General features: G+C 40.7%; 3 protein-coding genes across 14 annotated transcripts; 2 read left to right on the top strand and 1 right to left on the bottom strand.

Annotated features, from left to right (window-relative positions):
• Positions 1-11: 11 nt before the first annotated feature.
• LOC135350469 (TNF receptor-associated factor 6-like) lies at positions 12-1,638 on the top strand. Its single transcript, XM_064549275.1, has one exon. It carries the CDS (start codon positions 126-128, stop codon positions 1,503-1,505), a length of 1,380 nt encoding a protein of 459 aa, XP_064405345.1. The 5' UTR covers positions 12-125; the 3' UTR covers positions 1,506-1,638.
• Positions 1,639-2,094: 456 nt separating this feature from the next.
• LOC135350454 (NFX1-type zinc finger-containing protein 1-like) lies at positions 2,095-15,217 on the bottom strand. The gene is made up of 2 exons (XM_064549249.1): positions 15,016-15,217; positions 2,095-7,185 (listed from the first exon to the last, which is right to left on the bottom strand). Exon 2 carries the CDS (start codon positions 7,160-7,162, stop codon positions 2,384-2,386), a length of 4,779 nt encoding a protein of 1,592 aa, XP_064405319.1. The 5' UTR covers positions 7,163-7,185; positions 15,016-15,217; the 3' UTR covers positions 2,095-2,383.
• On the top strand, positions 15,194-18,911 carry LOC135350464 (uncharacterized). Of its 12 annotated transcripts, none has more exons than XM_064549263.1 (10): positions 15,194-15,819; positions 15,867-15,948; positions 16,028-16,129; positions 16,197-16,279; positions 16,476-16,629; positions 16,849-17,000; positions 17,652-17,735; positions 17,944-18,096; positions 18,284-18,447; positions 18,666-18,911. In XM_064549263.1, exons 5-8 carry the CDS (start codon positions 16,532-16,534, stop codon positions 18,078-18,080), a joined length of 471 nt encoding a protein of 156 aa, XP_064405333.1. In that variant the 5' UTR covers positions 15,194-15,819; positions 15,867-15,948; positions 16,028-16,129; positions 16,197-16,279; positions 16,476-16,531; the 3' UTR covers positions 18,081-18,096; positions 18,284-18,447; positions 18,666-18,911. The 12 variants fall into 12 exon arrangements, 10 of the variants coding, with proteins under 10 accessions (XP_064405333.1, XP_064405336.1, XP_064405334.1 ...); XM_064549266.1 differs by having other exon boundaries at positions 16,177-16,279; XM_064549264.1 differs by having other exon boundaries at positions 15,867-15,994; positions 16,073-16,129.
• Positions 18,912-19,059: the final 148 nt, after the last annotated feature.

Genomic DNA, 19,059 nt, shown 5'->3' with positions numbered 1-19,059 from the left:
CGGCAAGGCTTCAATTGAGGGCGGTGTGTCTTGCATTTATTTGTTTTTGTACAAGCTTACAAGCTAACTTCGAGCTGCTGTACAGTACAGTACTGTGCTTACTAATTCACGACTCTTTGCAGAACATGTCCAAGAAAGAAGATAAATCTGGAGGGTACGATTACTCATTTCTAGGCACCCCTGATGATGATCTAGTATGCTCAATATGTCTACTGGTTCAGAGAGAGCCTGTCCTTACGAGCTGCTGTGGTAACCATTTCTGTTTAACCTGTATAGAGAGTGTGCGTTCCCAAAACATGTCTTGTCCGCTTTGTAACGCTCTAAATTTCTCAACGATGATTGACAAGTATTTTGTGAGGAAGACAAAAGAATTGAATGTCCGATGTCCCCAGAAAGGTTGTCTGTGGGAAGGAACGTTGGGATCGCTTGAACATCACCGTGATATTGAGATTGGAGATTGCAAATTTTTGATTACTACTTGTCCAAATTCTTGTGGAAAGCGGATTTCATCGGTGCAACTGGACGAACATTGTAAAGTGTGCCCCAGACGTCCGCACGTTTGTAAGTTCTGTGAGTACAAAGGAATCTATGAAGATATGAGCTCAAAGCATTGGACTGTGTGTGAGAACTACCCCTTGCCCTGCCCCAATAGATGTGGAATGCTGGATATAAAAAGAAAATATTTGAAGTCACATCAAGAGTCTGATTGTCTATTGGAATTGGTCGAGTGTGATTTTGCGTTTGGAGGTTGTCAAGTACGTATCCCACGTGGGGAATTGCCCAAACATTTACTGGAAAATACCCACAATCATCTGATGATAGTATCTACACAATGTACACAGCTTATGAAACAGCTCCCAAGGGATTTCAATCAGACGATACACCAGGAATTAGCCGCTCGAGATGCTGAAATACTCAAAATACAAGACCAACTAAATCAACGAGACCAAGAAGTAAAACAGTTAAAGGCACGTCTACAAGCTGTCGAGGAAGATTTAGACGATGTAAAGTCAGATTGTCATGTGCTGAAATCGACCGTGTTTGTCCCACCAGTTGAGTTTGTGATGACTGACTTTATGAGATATAAGCGAAACGCGTTGCAATGGCTTGGTTCACCATTTTACTCCCACCTTGGTGGGTACTGCTTGTGCTTGAGTGTGGATGCTAACGGCTCTGAGGATGGTAAGGGAACGCACATTTCAGTGTATGTTAATCTCATGAAGGGAGAGTTCGACGAGCACCTACGATGGCCGTTTAGAGGAAACGTCAAAGTGGTGCTGTGTAACCTGCGTCAAAGTGAAGGCTCGATTGCGGAGAGCATTATGTTTGGTTATGATACACCTCCAGAGGTGTCTGGGAGAGTACATAGTGAAGTTGCTGAAAGTGGTCTTGGGATACCCAAGTTTATAGAACATGCTCAACTGGGGTTCAATCCATCCAAGAACACCGAGTTTCTGAAGAATAACTGTCTTTGTTTGAAAGTGTGTAGTGTAGCAACTGATTAGAATCACTTTCATTGTTTATTTCTAAGTAGTTATATTGTCATAGGAAAAGACTGCACATTGTAATGACTATAGTTACATGCATATTGTCTCGGTTTATATACAGCTATACATATCAAGTGTTTTACAGCCATCAGTTGCCACACTGCAGTTACTGCATGTAGTTGTTATTATGCCTCGGTGTGCATGCGCATGCAAGCGAGGTATATATAGTGTGTTCGTGTGTGTAGAGTAGAAGACAGTATCGTGACACGGTACCAATTATCGTTTTTTTTACCTTCAGCTATATTCTTTCTGCAAACGTATAGTATTTTTCCATAAGAAATTTGGAGTTGTACGCTTGTGTTGACAGATATACCACAATAGTTTGTTTAAGTACAGAATTTTAATTGGAGAAAACATTTTAATTGCTTAAGTGGGTGTGAAATAATTGAGTGCTCGAAAACTGTATCCTGTATAACTTAAGCATGCAGGGACACAGGGTGGGAGCATAATAGCAAAAATGTTACAAATTATCGTATTGCAAAATATTTGAGAGCTTTTAGGCAGCTCTAGTGTATGTGAGTAATATTATATTAATTTTCACTTCTGGTTTTCAACATTAATTTTATATGTGGTGAAAAGGGTTGTAACACTATAGTTATAATTATACCACAAAATAACATTGCCACAAAAGTGTACCACTAGAAACTGACTAGTATAATAAGCAATAAAGTCTACTTTGCAAACCGCCTCTAGTACGTGGGCTTCTAAAGGGCTAAAATAGACTAACATAATTATAGTACATCTAATAACATAATTATAGTACATCTAGATAACTAAAAGATTGTCTATCATTAGTGCGACTTGTTGTGTGCGTCTAAAATAATAGTTTCATGGATTCACCTGTGCCCCCACCTTTCTTGTTTGTGCCACGATTGAGCTTGTTCTTGTTTTGAAGGATCCTGGAGTGGCACGTGCAACAGTTGAGATATCTCATCTAACTGTAATGGTGTTGTTTCGAAAATGTCTTGTGTGGTAATTTTACTTGTCTTTATCCCAAGACGTTCATATTTCTGTAATTGTAACAACAGCTGGTCGTCTGGAAACTGCTTGTCACATGGTAAAGCGTACAAAAGTAGGTACAGCTCACCAAGCATAGTGATACGTCTAATTTCTGAAGCTATGTCGGAAGTCATTTGGTCAGTGAAGGGCTGAAACTTTAAGTAGGAGGTAATGCGCTCTAAAAATTGCAGTGTCTGAGAAAAAAGAACGTTAATATTTGTTTCAAGTGGCAAGCGATTCTTTTGATCAGGGTCATATGTTTGAACACCTGCTATTTGACTTTTCAGCTTCTCTGCATAGATAAGAGCTTGAAAAACAACCTGTAGCAGCTCAGCACTGCATTCAAGCAGTGGATCACTTAATGATGTGAGAAACTTCACATCTGTTATTTTGTGAAGCCATTTGCTCAACGACCTCTCAAGTGAGGGCATAAGTAGATTTGGTAGTTTCACAATTTTAGCAATCTTGTCGCAACTACTTACAGCATTTTCTATACATAGCTGCTTCTCTTGCTTTGAAAGATTATGATGATTCAAAATCTTTATGACGTTCATATCTTGCTGTTCTGGCTTACATATGGTGTAACGAGGGGAAGCTATTATAGTTTTTTTACAAGTAGGACACCATTTCCAATCGATTTTGAAACTGTTGTGACGATTCACCTGCTCATCAAAGTTACTAACTTCATATTCATACACATGGCCACAGTCGGCCAGTATTACATAATGAGAACTAGTATCCCCACCAGAGAATATCAAGTCTTTATTGCAAATTTTGCAACGTGTAGGGCAACGTTCTCCACAGAGACCAATGCATTCATGACCACACTTGAACATTTTTTTACAAGGTTGTGAGCACCTAGATCGATGGCAAACTTCACCATAAGCCAGCTTGCAATTATGATGCTCACATTTCCATTGACATCTCTGATGGCAAGATTTGCGGCTTTGTGTACCAGATTCACACAGAGACGCTTTCTCACATGGTGGGCAGACAACTGCACAAAGGTCTGAACACTTGTGACCACAAACAAAAATCTTTTCGCATTTCTCCTTGCAGGGTGCATGCAACCTCCCTTGTAAGCATTTTCCACACTTGCCTTTGCATCTATGACCGCACACTAAAGTTTCATTACATGGAAAGCTGCAAGTGAAAGAATACTCCAAATCAGTTGTGTGACATTCTTTTTGTGCTTCATGACCACATGGCCATATCTTTTTAACAAAGCTTCTACACGGTTTACTAGTACAGATTTCCCCACATGTCAGTCGGCACGGGTGATCACATGGCAATTTCTTATCGCATTCTACCTTACATGGGAATTCAGAAGGAGGCATGCTACAGGGAACTTTCTGTTGATGACCACAATTTGGTATTTGTTTATCCTCAGGTTCATCACAGGGAGGACATTCCAAACCACAAACTGCCTTACATTTATGTTTGTTTTTGTCGCATAGTTTCTCGCAAGGTTGCGAACAACATAACTTAAGATGATCAATGTTGTGTGGATGACATTTTTCGGCACAAATATGGCTACAATTTGGAAATGGCTTACTGCAGGGGTTATTGCATCCACCTTCGGACACAAGTAAAAAGTCCTTTTCACAAGACACTTCAGTTATGTTGTTATGATTTACACACTTAAGCGGAAGTTGATTTCCAAGATGCTCATTCCGTTCAAGATCAGAAACAATTGATTTCCATAGCCTAGAGCATTTTTGAAGCATGTCAAAGTTTCCAATACAATAGAATCCAACCTTAGCACGTGACAAGGCAACACACACCCTATTTTCATTTTTAGTAAAACCAGCTCTACGCTCTTGATTACTTCTGACCATGGAGAGCAGGATAATTTTATTTTCTTCTCCTTGGTAGCTGTCTATTGTAGTAACATGGATCTTGTTTACTTCCTCCACTATCTTGGATTCCACGGTAGACAGTTGATTACTACGTAACTCCTTCTCTATTTGAGTACGAAGAAATAATAGTTGACCCTCATAAGGTGTAATAATAGTAATTTCTTTCGAGTCATAGCCGTTCTTGAGCAAATATTTGCTTAAAGAAATGACAAAATATGCCTCATGTGTATTGTGTGGACTAGTGTTGTCATCTGTTGATTCAAGACGGTGATGGTTAACAAAGAAAATATTGTGTTGAATTCCCTTTACATCTTCATAGTTGTGTACATCCTTACTGTCTTTCAATGCTCCACCATAAATGTTCTTCGATACAATACAGGATATTTCTGGTCTCATTCGGTGCTGTACCTCCAGTGTTACAACAGGAAAATTATTAATGGCTAAGCGTTCAAACAGGGATACTTCTAACTTATACTTGTGAGCAATTTCATAGATGTTGGTTTTGGGACGCAGCTGCTTATGATCACCAATTAGTATTAGGTGCTGAGTATGCTCACTGAGAGCAGCAATGATTTGCGGTTCTAAAACTTCAGCAGCCTCCTCGACAATACATATCCTAGATCTCATCTGTATCATCGCCGATCCATACTTTGCTGCTCCTGTTGTAGTGAGACCAATCACATCCGCTTGCCTCAAACATTTCATTCTAATTAGATGTCGCTTTTGATTGTCCACCTCGGACTTTTCAGCTGTGCACTGGGCTTCTTTTTGCCAAGCACGGCAAAGTTCAATTAAACAGTACTTGAACCGTTGAAATGCAACCTTGTCTTCATAAACAGTGCGATTTCGGAGGAATTTGTGTGCTATTTTTTCAGACAAGGGTTCCACTGTGTGAAAGTATCTAACAAACTGACCGAGAGATTCACTCTCATACAACGCAGCAGATCCATCATCGTTCACGTTATCGTGCTCAAAAAACACTTGTCTCTCAGCTTCAATCTGGTCTTGAATAGGATTCCGATACATACGGTCTTTATTTGGCTTCACTTTCACCAGTCCTTGTCTTGAGAGATCAGGCAAAGTGATATTAAAGCTGCACATTTCCATCATTTCATCACAAATAGCTCCACTTAGGAAGTAGCTATACATTTTAATATTTCGCATCGACTTAATAAATTTACCATCCAAGAAATCGTTCATGGCAACAATTTTTCTTTGTAGTGTTAGTAGCTTCTGTGAAGATCTCAAGTAAATGCGTTGTTCTCGACATTCTTGCCGCACAAATTCTTTGATGTTGTATGGTTCAAGAATACTGCTTTTAGATCGCCCTCCAAGTCTTCTAATTTCAATTGGATGAGTATCTGCGATTCTAACTAAACCTTCCAAGAACTGATCAAGAGCATGGTTGGTGAAGCAGACAACCATTATGGGCGTTTTAATTTTCTTATTGGATTGTGTCCATATTGATTTGTTCAGCAACAGGGCCTGTACAATTTTCAATCCAATATAAGTCTTCCCAGTACCTGGTGGACCTTGAATTAATACCAATTCTCGGGTTAATGCAGTGCATAAAGCTCTGATCTGTGACTGGTCTAGTTTGCAGTTTGAATCTGTGGGTAACGACATTTGCTCCACTTCTTTCACTCCGATAGCACTGTGTTCACATTTTAAGCTCTCACAGGAGCAAATCACACCTTGAAGATTTAGATCTACTTGAGTGACTGGATCTTTCAAATATAGGGGTACTTCCACTTTAGCTTGGCAGTACACGATGTGTTTCTGGAATGGTATCTGTGCAGGTTTGTTTTGTTCAATCGCTTTTAGTCTTTCCAGTACAGGAGCATAAGCCTCATAATAGCTTGGAGATTCAATCATTCTGTACACCGTGTTAGAGGTTTTTGCTAGATCTATTGCAGCGTCTCCAATCACTTTGACAGTGATTTCTTTCTCATTTAAATCATCAAGATTTCTGTCCGCTACTGTTGCAAAGTGTATGGTGACAAAGTTGTCGTTGGAGAGGCATACTAGATTTCCATATGTTAAGTTTCGAGAGAACTTCCATTTGATATTTCCTGGCCATTCAAATCGAAGTTGACACAGAATGTAGTTATCAATAGGAATTTTGCTTTTTACACGAACAGCTTCATACACAGTAGTAGTTGTCCTTTCTTTAGGGATACACAGGCCATGCAGGGGACCATGTAGTGCTTCTCGAAGAGGATGTACAAAATCTTCTCTAAGCAGTCCAATGAATATTGACAAGTACTCGGAAACAGATGAAAAGGAGCCGTCAGTGATATTAGCTTTTAGAGTTTTCGGCAAACCTTCAGATTGTAACTCTCTGTATGTTGGCAGTTGTTCCTCTGCTGTCTGCACACTACTGAATGAAGGCCATATGGTTGAAAAATTAATTTTGATCACCAGCCTATCTTGTTTCATGGAATCCGCATCTTGCTTACGATTAAAACCGCAGCCTTGTGAGTGGATCTTTGGATTTCGTTTCCTAGAAATGTATCTAGCTTCCATTTTTTCACTTTTAAAAGTAGTGTACGGGCGCTTTCTTGCAGTTGAACGAGCTCTATAGACTTGTCTATAATCGGTGGAAGAGGAACCATATTTCATGGAATCTGCAGACTTTGTTGATCGTTTTGTCCAATAATCATCTTTAGTAATCTTTTTTGAAGGAAGTGTGCTTGGTTCGATCACTTGCTCCGCAATTCTTGATCTTTTACGTGAACTTTTCCATTCGGATGTCATCCTTGCAATGATCTACCACTGACCTGCATACATAAAAGTAATCACATGCAGAAGCTTAATTATGTTAACCTAACAGCTATATATATATAGGTCACATGATAGTCTACGACTGTAATAGCTTGCGTGCATACCATTCCCATGCATGCTGCATGTAAGGTTTGTGGTTGAATACCGTATTCTGCATTATTGCCACAAAATTACCAAGGCATATGTTGTACTGTATAGCAGGACATTTTCGTGGGTGAATATTTTCACTATTTGGCTAGAGAGTCCTCACAGAAATGTCAATGCCAAAAAACCACACCCACCAATAGCTTTGCATGTGAAATACTGTTGCGTGCAGTGGCATAGCCAGAATTTTTGGAAAGGCAAGCGCAGGGTTCCTCCCCCTGGAAAATTTGGTTGGGATGTGCTCTTAGATTGATTCTAGTGCCATCTGGAGAGTCCATTTTATTGTACAGTATGTACTTTGTTAATGAGTAATTATCATATCAAAAATTAAGTTGAGTAAACTAAAAATACGACTAAGTTGAAGGCGACAATGGTGACGTCGAGTAAACTCGTTGGCATACCATACTTTGCGAGCATCAAACAAAAAGTATATGAACTTTTCTAGTGGTTTGGCAAAATCAGATATAGGGGTTGGTATAATTATTATACTGGCATAATTTTGAGCATAATAGGCACATTTTTATATGCTGGCATAATAGGCACCTTTATAACAATTATGAGAACGAGTGTTGCAAGCGTGCGCTTGCTAATGCCTCTCGCCATGTTTTTGCTTTCGCTCAAAAGTATTAGAGTGTTATAGAAGAGGTAAATAACTCATTATAGGAGAGGAGCTGAATGGAAACAGAAGTCTATATCTGATGGCTTGAATAATCTTCAACGATACTGAAGCAACTGCATGTTATTTAATATGGCCTAGATACATAATAGCCAAACATTGGGAGCAGAGTAAGAGAAAATTTAAGCACAGACAGTATTTAAATATATAAAGAAGGCAGAAAGTTTATATCTATATCTATAACTGAGGAGAAAAGACTTTATACATGTATCTATTGTTACCAGACTTGTGTGCATGCGTCTATTGTTATCTATTGTATAATTTATGGTATCATTTGTTTTGTGGCTTGATTCTCTAACACATGGGGATGAGCGCGCATGCGCATTACATCCTAATTAAAGGGTGTGTCCAAAGAGATCAAGTTTACAAATGGCTACTTATATAGCTACCTGTTTTAATAGATCTTTTTTAACTCTTGTAGCTAACAAAAAGCTAGCACTTTAGTGCAAGGCTATCTCACATGTTGAATAGAAAGTTTGTGCGAACAGATGATGCTATGAAAGATTCTGAAGAGACTGCAACAGCCTTTAATGTGAGTCAAACTTGAGAAAGAAGCTTTAGTTTGCTAATCCACAAATCAAAATCCAAGAGAACGTGGCTACAAGCCTATAGAAGCTGTTAGTTTTCGTCGCATTGCAACCGTTGATCAGTTACAGCTGGAATACACACACACACACGGTCAACTTTACCGTATCACTCGTGCGGCTACGCCTCGAGGCATAATAATAGGCAGCTAGATTTTGGAAAATACAGGTGAGTGCATAAACATTTGTGGCCTGATGGTCGTAGTGGAAGTACTAATGGTCAATTATCTCCTTTAGTTGGCATTCTGTATTAATTTATAGTGTAATAATTAGAGTTATGTGGCCGTTATTTATGGTTTGATGTTACTTTTGCACATAAAAGAATAGTAATATCTCGAGCATAATCTACCAACCCCTAATGAGGGGATAGTTTTTTCGTGCATGCAAAATCAGCAAACAATGTCCAGAGCTCTTACAAATGTACTTAGGGCTCGCCCTTCTAGTTCAGGCCACACAGCAGTGGAAACAGTCTTGGACATAATGCATCAGTGGACAGAACAAGGTAGCAAGCTATACTGTTAGGCTAAGCTGAAGCGTTTATCTGCTTCTGCTAATCAACAACACAAAATGCTTTTTTGTGCAAGTCGGTGTTTGCTATGAATATCATTAAAATTTGGCCGGATGTTCATCCGATTTCGAATTATTGGGGTTCGGATAATCGAGGCTTAATGCTCGAGGGGCTAGACTAACGTACGAAAATTTGACCCATGTGTTCTAGTTGAATTAGTGAACCTTGCAAAGTTGAGCTACTTATAAAATGAAAGCACCACGGGTCAAAGCTATACATAACACTACAGCACTAAAGTGCAAACAATCGGCTGGTGACATGATTATAAAGAAACCAGAAGAGTGATATAATGCAGTGCATAATAATATAGTGATGTTGTTATCATGCATGACTTGCACAGCAACTCAGGAGTAATAAAACTAAACCAGAGACTGGAGGCATGCTGAAACATTTGAGAACAGGTAGTGGTGGTACTATAGGTTATAGGTATATGCATACTGGATTAGGATCACAGCAAAGAAGCCTGGAGTCTCAGAGAAGTAGGGCACCAGGTCCTGCATGGAGTAGGATCCCAGTCAGCTAAAGCAAGCTTTCTACTTTAGTGACCCTGTTCCATTGTTCCTGGACCTGGTACAGGATCACTTCAGTTATAAGTAACGCATGTGCAAGTTCTGTTCAAGCTACATTTTGCTCGCTTTTATTAGACAACGAAGCTTAACACCGAAAGCTGCCACTATTAGAAGTACTAACTTTTTGTGTGGAGGCTACCCATGCTGTAAACGCAGTGCTAGAGCATCCAGGTGAGCAGACCCAGTCACAAGCTTGTTCAAGCTTCTTAGCTTTTGCTCGACAAAGAAGCTTTAACATCACAATCTGTCACTATTTAAACCAAGATATTGTTGTGTGAAGGCTATCCATGCTGTAAACGCAGTGCTGTGGCATCCAGGTGAGTAGATATACCTGTGACAAACCAACAGACTACTATACCCGGTACCCGTGGCCGCCCACGCGTGCCTCGGGTAATAAAGCTACTAAGTGGTTTTACACACACATTATATATCATGAATTTGATGAACAATCTTGCCATTGAATTTGCTGCATGCAGGTAGAATCATAGATTGAAGAGTTAGAGGGATAGGAAACGGTTTGTATCTCGAGTAACATCCGCGCTACGGTGCGGTTTAATCGAGGCCATCACAACAATATCTATTTCTACACTCAGTGCATAATAAACTACAAGTAACTGTGCTTAGTCCGTGCAACTCACTTATATTTCAAGGTCTATACCTATTGTAGTAGTCATAACCAGCACGCTTACACGTTACATGTTCCAATAGCTCTAAAACAGCCTTGGGAACATATAACTTTATTGGAAAGTCTCTTTTTACTGGGTGTGGTCAGTCATTAGCAAGTACTACACGTGGCTCATGGACTAGGCGTGTTTTAAGTTGCTGAAAGAGATTATGTCTCGAGGAAACACAGCTTTGGGAGTTACCCGGCAAAAGTGTGCTTAATAGCCTCGTTCATAGGGCGTAGCGCGGATAATTTTCGAGGCTCCACTGCAGATTCAATGTAAAATTATCACGTGCACCACTCCGTTTCCTATCCCTCTCTCTTCAATCTATGGTAGAATCTAGAATCACAGGGAAACTCAAAGAGTGGGTAATGATCGGCCATGATTGTTGTTAAAAACGATCGATGCCAAAAGTTCAAGACAAGATTATTAAATGTGGCTGCATCGTCAGTAGAGCCTTACAGCTCTCTTCTCACTTTGCAGCTACCAATAGCTAGCGTTCTAGTGCAGAGCTAACTACTAAGTAGAGTAGCAACACTCCATGGACAAGTTTCGCTATGCACTCTTCTGAAAAAGCTGCAATGGCATTCCAAGTAAGCAAAACTAGGCATAACTCGAGAACGAAGCATTACTTTGCAAATCCACGAATTAAAATCCAAGTAAACCATGACTAGAAGCCTATAGAAACTCTTACTTGCACTTGATTCATCCTTGAGCAGCTGTAGCAGTCTACACAGACACAGACACACACAAACACACTACCGTATACCTCGCTTGCGCATGCGCACCGAGGCATAATTATAGCCTTTGCCTCGTTCCCAGTCTGAGTTTTAATTTCTCTGTATATACAAGGCTAGGTCAAAAGTGGGCCTGATATAGCATGTACAGTGGTGTAGGAAGTGGGGTGGCTCCAGGGGCTGGAGCCCCCCCTTATTGGAGAGCAATGTTTAGCTTGAACTGTTGAGTTAGCTTAGCTACACAGATGCTGGCTGCAGCCAGCTAGCTAAATTTAAGTCAATTACGTGATTATTTCAATGATGGGCTAGGTTTCGAAAGTCAGTCTTTGCAAGAATGCGAACTTGGGGAGGGCGTGGCCAGACTACTATGAGCTCCCCCCTTGCAAAAAATCTTCCTACGCCACTGATGTATACGTATAGTGTTGTTTGATTATGGGCATGAGGTATCTATGTTGTCAGGTGCTCTCGGGAAATAGAGCACATAATTATATAGCAACAACATTATTTGACCTCTGCGATCAAAGGAATAGCGCTGCAGTGCCAATATATGGCATATTGCACTGTGGTCTGTCTGTATAATTATGGTATACAGAAAATGGACCTTTCAGTGAAGTGCCCCACCTCCAAGTTCCAACCCAAATTGTCAAATCATTGCTTATAGTGCACCTGTGGGAAATTTACCAGACAGCATAATTAGATGCATGGTTTCGATGCACCAAAAACAGAACAAAACGACCAAATTACTACGCATTCTATGCTGGTTCCTATATGCAAAAAATGGTTTCAAGGCAACAAAATAATTAGTTAGCAATTCGTGCCACAAGTAGTTTATTGGCCCTTGTAGTAGATTGTGGTCCAGGGCTTTTACTTATAGCCATGTGTGCATGCACAAGCATAATTAGCATTATCCGAGTGCACCAGCATTAAAACACGTTGGCTAGCTAAGTGTAAAGGTAAAAGTAAAGGTTTTATCAGTTGCTGATTACAAAGCTGAAAACCCTGTTTTCAGGATAGAAAAAGACATGCACCTATAGCTTCAAGCTGCACTTTAATTGAGATGGGTGGATGACTTAAATGATGAAAAAGTGTGCAATAACAACTTATTGCATGCAACAAGTCATTTAAAGTCCAGTCACATGACTGGATTTGATGGATATCATTGGCTGTAGGTCACATGATCAGCAATAAGTTATATCAGTGGCGTAGGAAGGTGTTTTCACTAAGCGTCTCACAATCGTGTGGCGATCTTATGTGAAACCAATTTTTATAGATACCATAATTATAACCGTATTATATAATAATTATACTAGAATGTTTTGCGAATTAAACATGTGCAAACGTTGCAAGAATCAATCAATAAAAATCACAAAACCTATAATATACTGGTACACACGATCCTTGCCAGAACACAATAGTTACATCGCAAAGGGTCAATTTGTTCTGCTGATTTGGCTCATTTGCAAATGTTTTTCACCCGCAAAATGTTTTAGTAATACCTCCTCTGTAGGCAGACTAAGTGCATCATATGCAATAATTGATGCAATCATGAATGGCTGCTCATTATGCATGGGGAAATTTTTCAGCTTTTTTTTATCTGCATGGCAACTAAAAATAGCTGCATGCACTCTACTGCAGCTGCAAGCTGCGCTGCATGTGCTAATGCTTCTCGCCATGTTTTGCTTTTGCTCAAAAACTAAGAGATAGACACCTGCATTGCTACATCAGTAATACACACATACGCATGCACGCACACGCACACGCATATATGCACACGCGCGCACGCACGCACACACACGCACGCACAAACAAAAACACACTACCGTATATTTCGCTGTGCATGCGCAACCGAGGCATAGCTAATGGGATTGCCAACCACATGTATGCTCTATGAGTCAATTCCTGCTGCAAATCCATCTTGAAGCTTTGCTAACTGCTTCTCTAGCTCATACAAACTTTGAAAAGCCTGTAAGGATGAGCTACATCTAAGTTTTCACGATTGGAAAATAATGCTTTCAATAATTATTATAATCTAATTATGCCTCGAGGCGTAGCCGTACGAGGGATACGGTAAAGCTGACTGTGTCTGTGTGTCTGTGTGTGTGTGTATTCCAGCTGTAACTGCTCAACGGTTGCAATGCGACGAAAACTAACAGCTTCTATAGGCTTCTAGTCACGTTCTCTTGGATTTTGATTCATGGATTAGCAAACTAAAGCTTTTTTCTCGAGTTATGGTCACATTGATGGCTGTTGAAGTCCCTTCAAAATCTTTCATAGCATCATCTGTTCGCACAAACTTTCTATTCAACACATGAGTTAGCCTTGCACTAAAGCGCTAGCTTTTCGTTAGCTACTAGAGTCAGAAAAGACTTGATCTCTTCGGACACACCCTTCAATTATTCCTGTGGATACAATGCGCATGCGCGCTCATTCCCACATGTTAGAGAATCCAGTGGCGCATGCAGAATCAACTTACCAGTACTTCTTTTTCTTGAGGTCCTGGTATACCGGTAAGCCACAAAACAATGATAACATAATTATAGACTAGAGATTCATGTACACAAGTCTTTTCTTCTCAGTATTAATATAGATATAGATACATACTTCCTGCTTGTTTATATACTATACTGTCTGTGCTATACTACTGCCTGTGCTTAAATTCTCTCTTAGTCTGTGCCTTTGACAAAGGTTTGCTCCCACTGTTTGGCTACAGGCCATTTAAATAACATGCAGTTGCTTCAGTATCGTTGATTTAATTCAAATGCTACAGGCCATTATTTTAAAACGATCAGTATACACTAGTAACTGTGAACACCCCTTTCTTGTGAAACAATCAAAGCACATTGCAAATTATTTACCTCTTCTATAACACTCTAATACTTTTGAGTGAAAGCAAAAACATGGCGAGAGCCATTAGCAAGCGCACGCTTGCAACACTCGTTCTGAGTGTGGCTGTCCGTTCTGGGAGGTTATTTTCTGGTTACCTTGTCACTGTCAGAGTCGGAGATTCAGAGAATATTCTTCTTTGTATTTACAAATAGGACCAATCATTATTTGATCTAACCAGCTGCTTACATAAACCTTTTCTTATGATTGGGGACTAGAAAGCTGCCCTCGTTATACGGAGTAGATCTAGAAAGGTGCATGCCATTCTTGAGATGTTGCTAATCATTGCAGTTTCAATCCGGACTTGAGCTCTTGGCCATTTTATAGCGTGGCATGCACTTTGAAGGTTGTCATTAATGAAGATTCCATTATATATAATATTATAAAGTGTGTGTGCATATAGTAATTGCCATCTATACAGATCTAAATCCATCAATATCGTATAGCGAGTTATTTTCGGGGCACTAAATTTTCGCGGATTGCCCAAACTAAACATTTCGATAATAATTATTATGATGCATCAGTAAAAAGTCCTAAACAGATTTTCCTTTGGCGCACAAATAGAACAAAGAAAAATACATGAGCCTCAACTGGCGCCTATTTAGAGTGACGACTAGTGACGACCACGTTGAAATTGCAGGAGAAATAGCTTTGATGACTTTAAATTAGAGCCAAAGTTTCAGATTAGAGTGGCACCTTTGTTTTATAGTGAATGGGCATTGTACACAAGAATAAATTATGGGAATCATGTGTCCAAATATGTTATGCAGCATTATAATTATAATACGAAACAATCAAGAGTTTGTACAGTAAATTACTGATGCTCGGACACCTGCATTATAATTATGCATCATAATGTATTATGCCTTACTATGCTATATACTTGCATAGCAGTATAAATCACTCCTCAAACTTATTTCTGCTTAGTGCTATACAGTTCCCCTTCCCACTTGCACACTCTAAGACTAAGCTTACAGCCCATCACAGTATAAGACCTCACCTCAGTTTATAAACCTTCCTTCCCACTGAGAATTTAGACAAGAAGCGATAAACCAAAAGTTGAGAACCTTCTATAGATCTAGTCACCAAGTGATATATCCAGTATAAGTAGTAGAGTTCCTGTTACTTGGTTCCAGTATATAAGATTCCAATAGATAGACCACATCATAGAAACATACAATGTAGATATGTAGATCTTGTGTGACAGCACAATTGTACAAGCGCATGCGCAGTAGGTGGAGCTACACCCACTCCTGTGACACTCCCATTTATTGGGTTACACCTACTGGTTACACCCACCATACACGCCTACTGCTAATTACCGTATAGCGGGTATATTTCGAGGGTATAAATTTTTGCGGATGGACCATTACAAAGGATTTCGCGGATTTTATTTTCGTGGTCTGAGTTCCAGCCTTTTGGCGCATGCGCACATCAACATGCAGCTGTTACCACCACACCGTTAGCCTCGAATCCAGGCCTAGCCTATAACGGTGAGGCACCTCTTATGTCGATAGGTGTGGTCAATAATACTGAACACGCCTACTATTCAATAAAGATATAAATTTTCGTGGGTATAAATTTTCGCGGTAGAGGCTCAATCCGCGAAAACCGCGAACATTTATACCCTCGAAATATACCCGCTATACGGTAACCTCTGAAGATTATTGCGCATGCGTACAAAGATCGCAGATCAAACGGACACATGGTCTTGAAAGAAGTTGTAGTTTGTGCAGTAGCCTTGCCGATTGGGGGATCCACTGTAATCATAGCTTGCTTTAGATTATTACTACTCGTTTGTAAGGTGAGTAAGTGCACATTACATGCTCTATTGTGATTTAGCATGTTCAGGAAGTTGTTTGTTGGTGAAATGAGTTGGGAGAGTGGCAAAGGAAACCTCCCCTTGCTCAACTGGTTTAGATGTGGAAAGGAGGTGTGTGTCGTCAAGAAAGACAATTAAGATGTCCCCAAAAACCCAGGTACCCTCACCAGTAATATGTCACTCTATATAGATCGGTATGGCCCTAACGTGTTTCTGATGTGCCCCCCCCCCCCAGTCGGAGTCAAGAGGGGCCTAGAGTAAGTCTTGTGTTCATCTTCACCTGATTTGTAAGGTGAGTAAGTGCACATTACATGCTCTATTGTGATTTAGTACGTTCAGGTGTTGTAACAAACATGCAGATAGTGCCTGTTACGCTGGCCAAGTCGGGTTTCTACTGCTGGTCGTCGGGAAATAAAGATACCTAGATGTCCCAAAAATTCAGGTCAGTGATACGTCACTCGTATATAGATCGGTATGGCCCTAATGTGGGCCCTCCCCCCCTAGTTGGAGTCAAGAGGGGCCTAGAGTAAGTCCTGTGTTCGTCTTCACCTGACAAGCCGAACACAAGCTTGTCTCGTATTCCTAAACCAGGAGACATTAACTGCTGTGTATTATTATATCAACGTGTTCTGTTGCAGATTCATATTATTCTGTGATCCGACGGACGTGTGCAAAAAGGGGTGTTGGAACAAACATGCAGATACGTGCCTGTTACACTGGCCAAGTCAGGTTTCTACTGCCGGTCGTCGGGAAACAAAGATACCAAGAAAGACTAGATGTCCCAAAATCCAGGTCAGTGATACATCACTCATATATAGATCGGTATGGCCCTAACGTGTTTCTGACAGTGGGCCCTCCCCCCCTAGTCAGAGTCAAGAGGGGCCTAGAGTAGGTCCTGTGTTCGTCTTCACCTGACAAGCCGCACATTAGCTTGTCTCGTATTCCTAAACCAGGAGACATTAATTTAATAATAACTACTGTGTATTATTATATCAACGTGTTCTGTTGCAGATTCATATCATTCTGTGATCCGACGGACGTGTGCAAAAAAGGTGTTGCAACAAACATGCAGATACGTGCCTGTTACGCTGGCAAGTCAGGTTTCTACTCCCGGTCGTCGGGAAGCAAGATACCAAGAAAGACTAGATGTCCCAAAAATCAAGGTCAGTGATACATCACTCGTATATAGATCGGTATGGCCCTAACGTGTTTCTGATAGTGGGCCCTCCCCCCCCTAGTCGGAGTCAAGAGGGGCCTAGAGTAGGTCCTGTGTTCGTCTTCACCTGACAAGCCGAACACTAGCTTGTCTCGTATTCCTAAACCAGGAGACATTAACTGCTGTATATTATTATATCAACGTGTTCTGTTGTAGATTCATATTATTCTGTGATCCAACGGACGTGTGCAAAAAGGGGTGTTGGAACAAACATGCAGATACGTGCCTGTTACACTGGCCGAGTCAGTGCTACTGTACTGCTGGTCGTCGGGAAACAAAGATACCAAGAAAGACTAGATGTCCCAAAAATCCAGGTCAGTGATACATCACTCGTATATAGATCGGTATGGCCCTAACGTGTTTCTGATAGTGGGCCCTCCCCCCCCTAGTCGGAGTCAAGAGGGGCCTAGAGTAGGTCCTGTGTTCGTCTTCACCTGACAAGCCGCACATTAGCTTGTCTCGTATTCCTAAACCAGGAGACGTTAATTTTGATAACGTAACTGCTGTGTATTATTATATCAACGTATTCTGTTGCAGATTCATATCATTCTGTGATCCGACGGACGTGTGCAAAAAAGGTGTTGTAACAAACATGCAGATACGTGCCTGTTACGCTGGCCAAGTCGGGTTTCTACTGCTGGTCGTCGGGAAATAAAGATACCTAGATGTCCCAAAAATTCAGGTCAGTGATACGTCACTCGTATATAGATCGGTATGGCCCTAACGTGTTTCTGATAGTGGGCCCTCCCCCCCTAGTTGGAGTCAAGAGGGGCCTAGAGTAAGTCCTGTGTTCGTCTTCACCTGACAAGCCGAACACAAGCTTGTCTCGTATTCCTAAACCAGGAGACATTAACTGCAGTGTATTATTATATCAACGTGTTCTGTTGCAGATTCATATTATTCTGTGATCCGACGGACGTGTGCAAAAAAGGTGTTGGAACAAACATGCAGATACGTGCCTGTTACACTGGCCAAGTCAGGTTTCTACTGCTGGTCGTCGGGAAACAAAGATACCAAGAAAGACTAGATGTCCCAAAATCCAGGTCAGTGATACATCACTCGTATATAGATCGGTATGGCCCTAATGTGTTTCTGATAGTGGGCCCTCCCCCCCCTAGTCAGAGTCAAGAGGGGCCTAGAGTAAGTCCTGTGTTCGTCTTCACCTGACAAGCCGCACACTAGCTTGTCTCGTATTCCTAAACCAGGAGATATTAATGTGTTCTGGTGCAGATAATTTGGATTCGTATCGTTTTGTGAGCCGACGGACGTGTGCAAAAAGGGGTGTTGGAACAAACATGCAGATATGTGCCTGTTACACTGGCCAAGTCAAGTTTCTACTGCTGGTCGTCGGGAAACAAAGATACCAAGAAAGGCTAGATGTCCCAAAAATCCAGGTCAGTGATACATCACTCGTATATAGATCGGTATGGCCCTAATGTGTTTCTGATAGTGGGCCCTCCCCCCCCTAGTCAGAGTCAAGAGGGGCCTAGAGTAAGTCCTGTGTTCGTCTTCACCTGACAAGCCGCACATTAGCTTGTCTCGTATTCCTAAACCAGGAGACATTAATTTTGATAACGTAACTGCTGTGTATTATTAACGTGTTCTGTTGCAGATAATTTGGATTCGTATCATTTTGTGAGCCAACAGACATGTGCAAAAGGGGTGTTGGAACAAACATGCAGATATGTGCCTGTTACATTGGCCAAGTCAGTGCTACTGCTTGTCGTCGGGAAACAAGAAGACCAAGAGAATTGTGCTTCCAGCTGGACTGTATGTAATAGAAGACATTCGAGAATAGAACAATTTATTGTTGATCATGTGACAATTTGTTTTTATGAGTGCATAATTATAATTTTAAGCGCATCGAAGGGAGGCAATAAAAATGTAGCAGAGCAAGTTGATATAATTATAAGTGACAACCGAAACGGTAAAGGTCCAAAATGAGTATTTTATGTACGGAAGAATGTAAGAAAAGGTTAGCACGACTATATAATGCGAAGTAATCG

This window comes from Halichondria panicea, chromosome 16, assembly GCF_963675165.1.
Source record: "Halichondria panicea chromosome 16, odHalPani1.1, whole genome shotgun sequence".
Lineage (NCBI taxonomy): Eukaryota > Metazoa > Porifera > Demospongiae > Suberitida > Halichondriidae > Halichondria > Halichondria panicea.
Note: the sequence above shows the minus strand (reverse complement) of the source record. Positions and strands in the feature narration are given on the sequence as shown.

What these genes read in the sequence shown, in the direction of transcription:
- LOC135350454 (XM_064549249.1), bottom strand. Translation starts at nt 7,162, where the DNA reads ATGACATCCGAATGGAAAAGTTCACGTAAAAGATCAAGAATTGCGGAG.
- LOC135350464 (XM_064549263.1), top strand. Translation starts at nt 16,532, where the DNA reads ATGCAGATACGTGCCTGTTACACTGGCCAAGTCAGGTTTCTACTGCCG. An exon ending in TAGATGTCCCAAAAATCAAG is followed by an intron (nt 17,001 to 17,651) that starts GTCAGTGATACA and finishes ACAAACATGCAG; the next exon opens with ATACGTGCCTGTTACGCTGG. An exon ending in TAGATGTCCCAAAAATTCAG is followed by an intron (nt 17,736 to 17,943) that starts GTCAGTGATACG and finishes GTTCTGTTGCAG; the next exon opens with ATTCATATTATTCTGTGATC.
- LOC135350469 (XM_064549275.1), top strand. Translation starts at nt 126, where the DNA reads ATGTCCAAGAAAGAAGATAAATCTGGAGGGTACGATTACTCATTTCTA.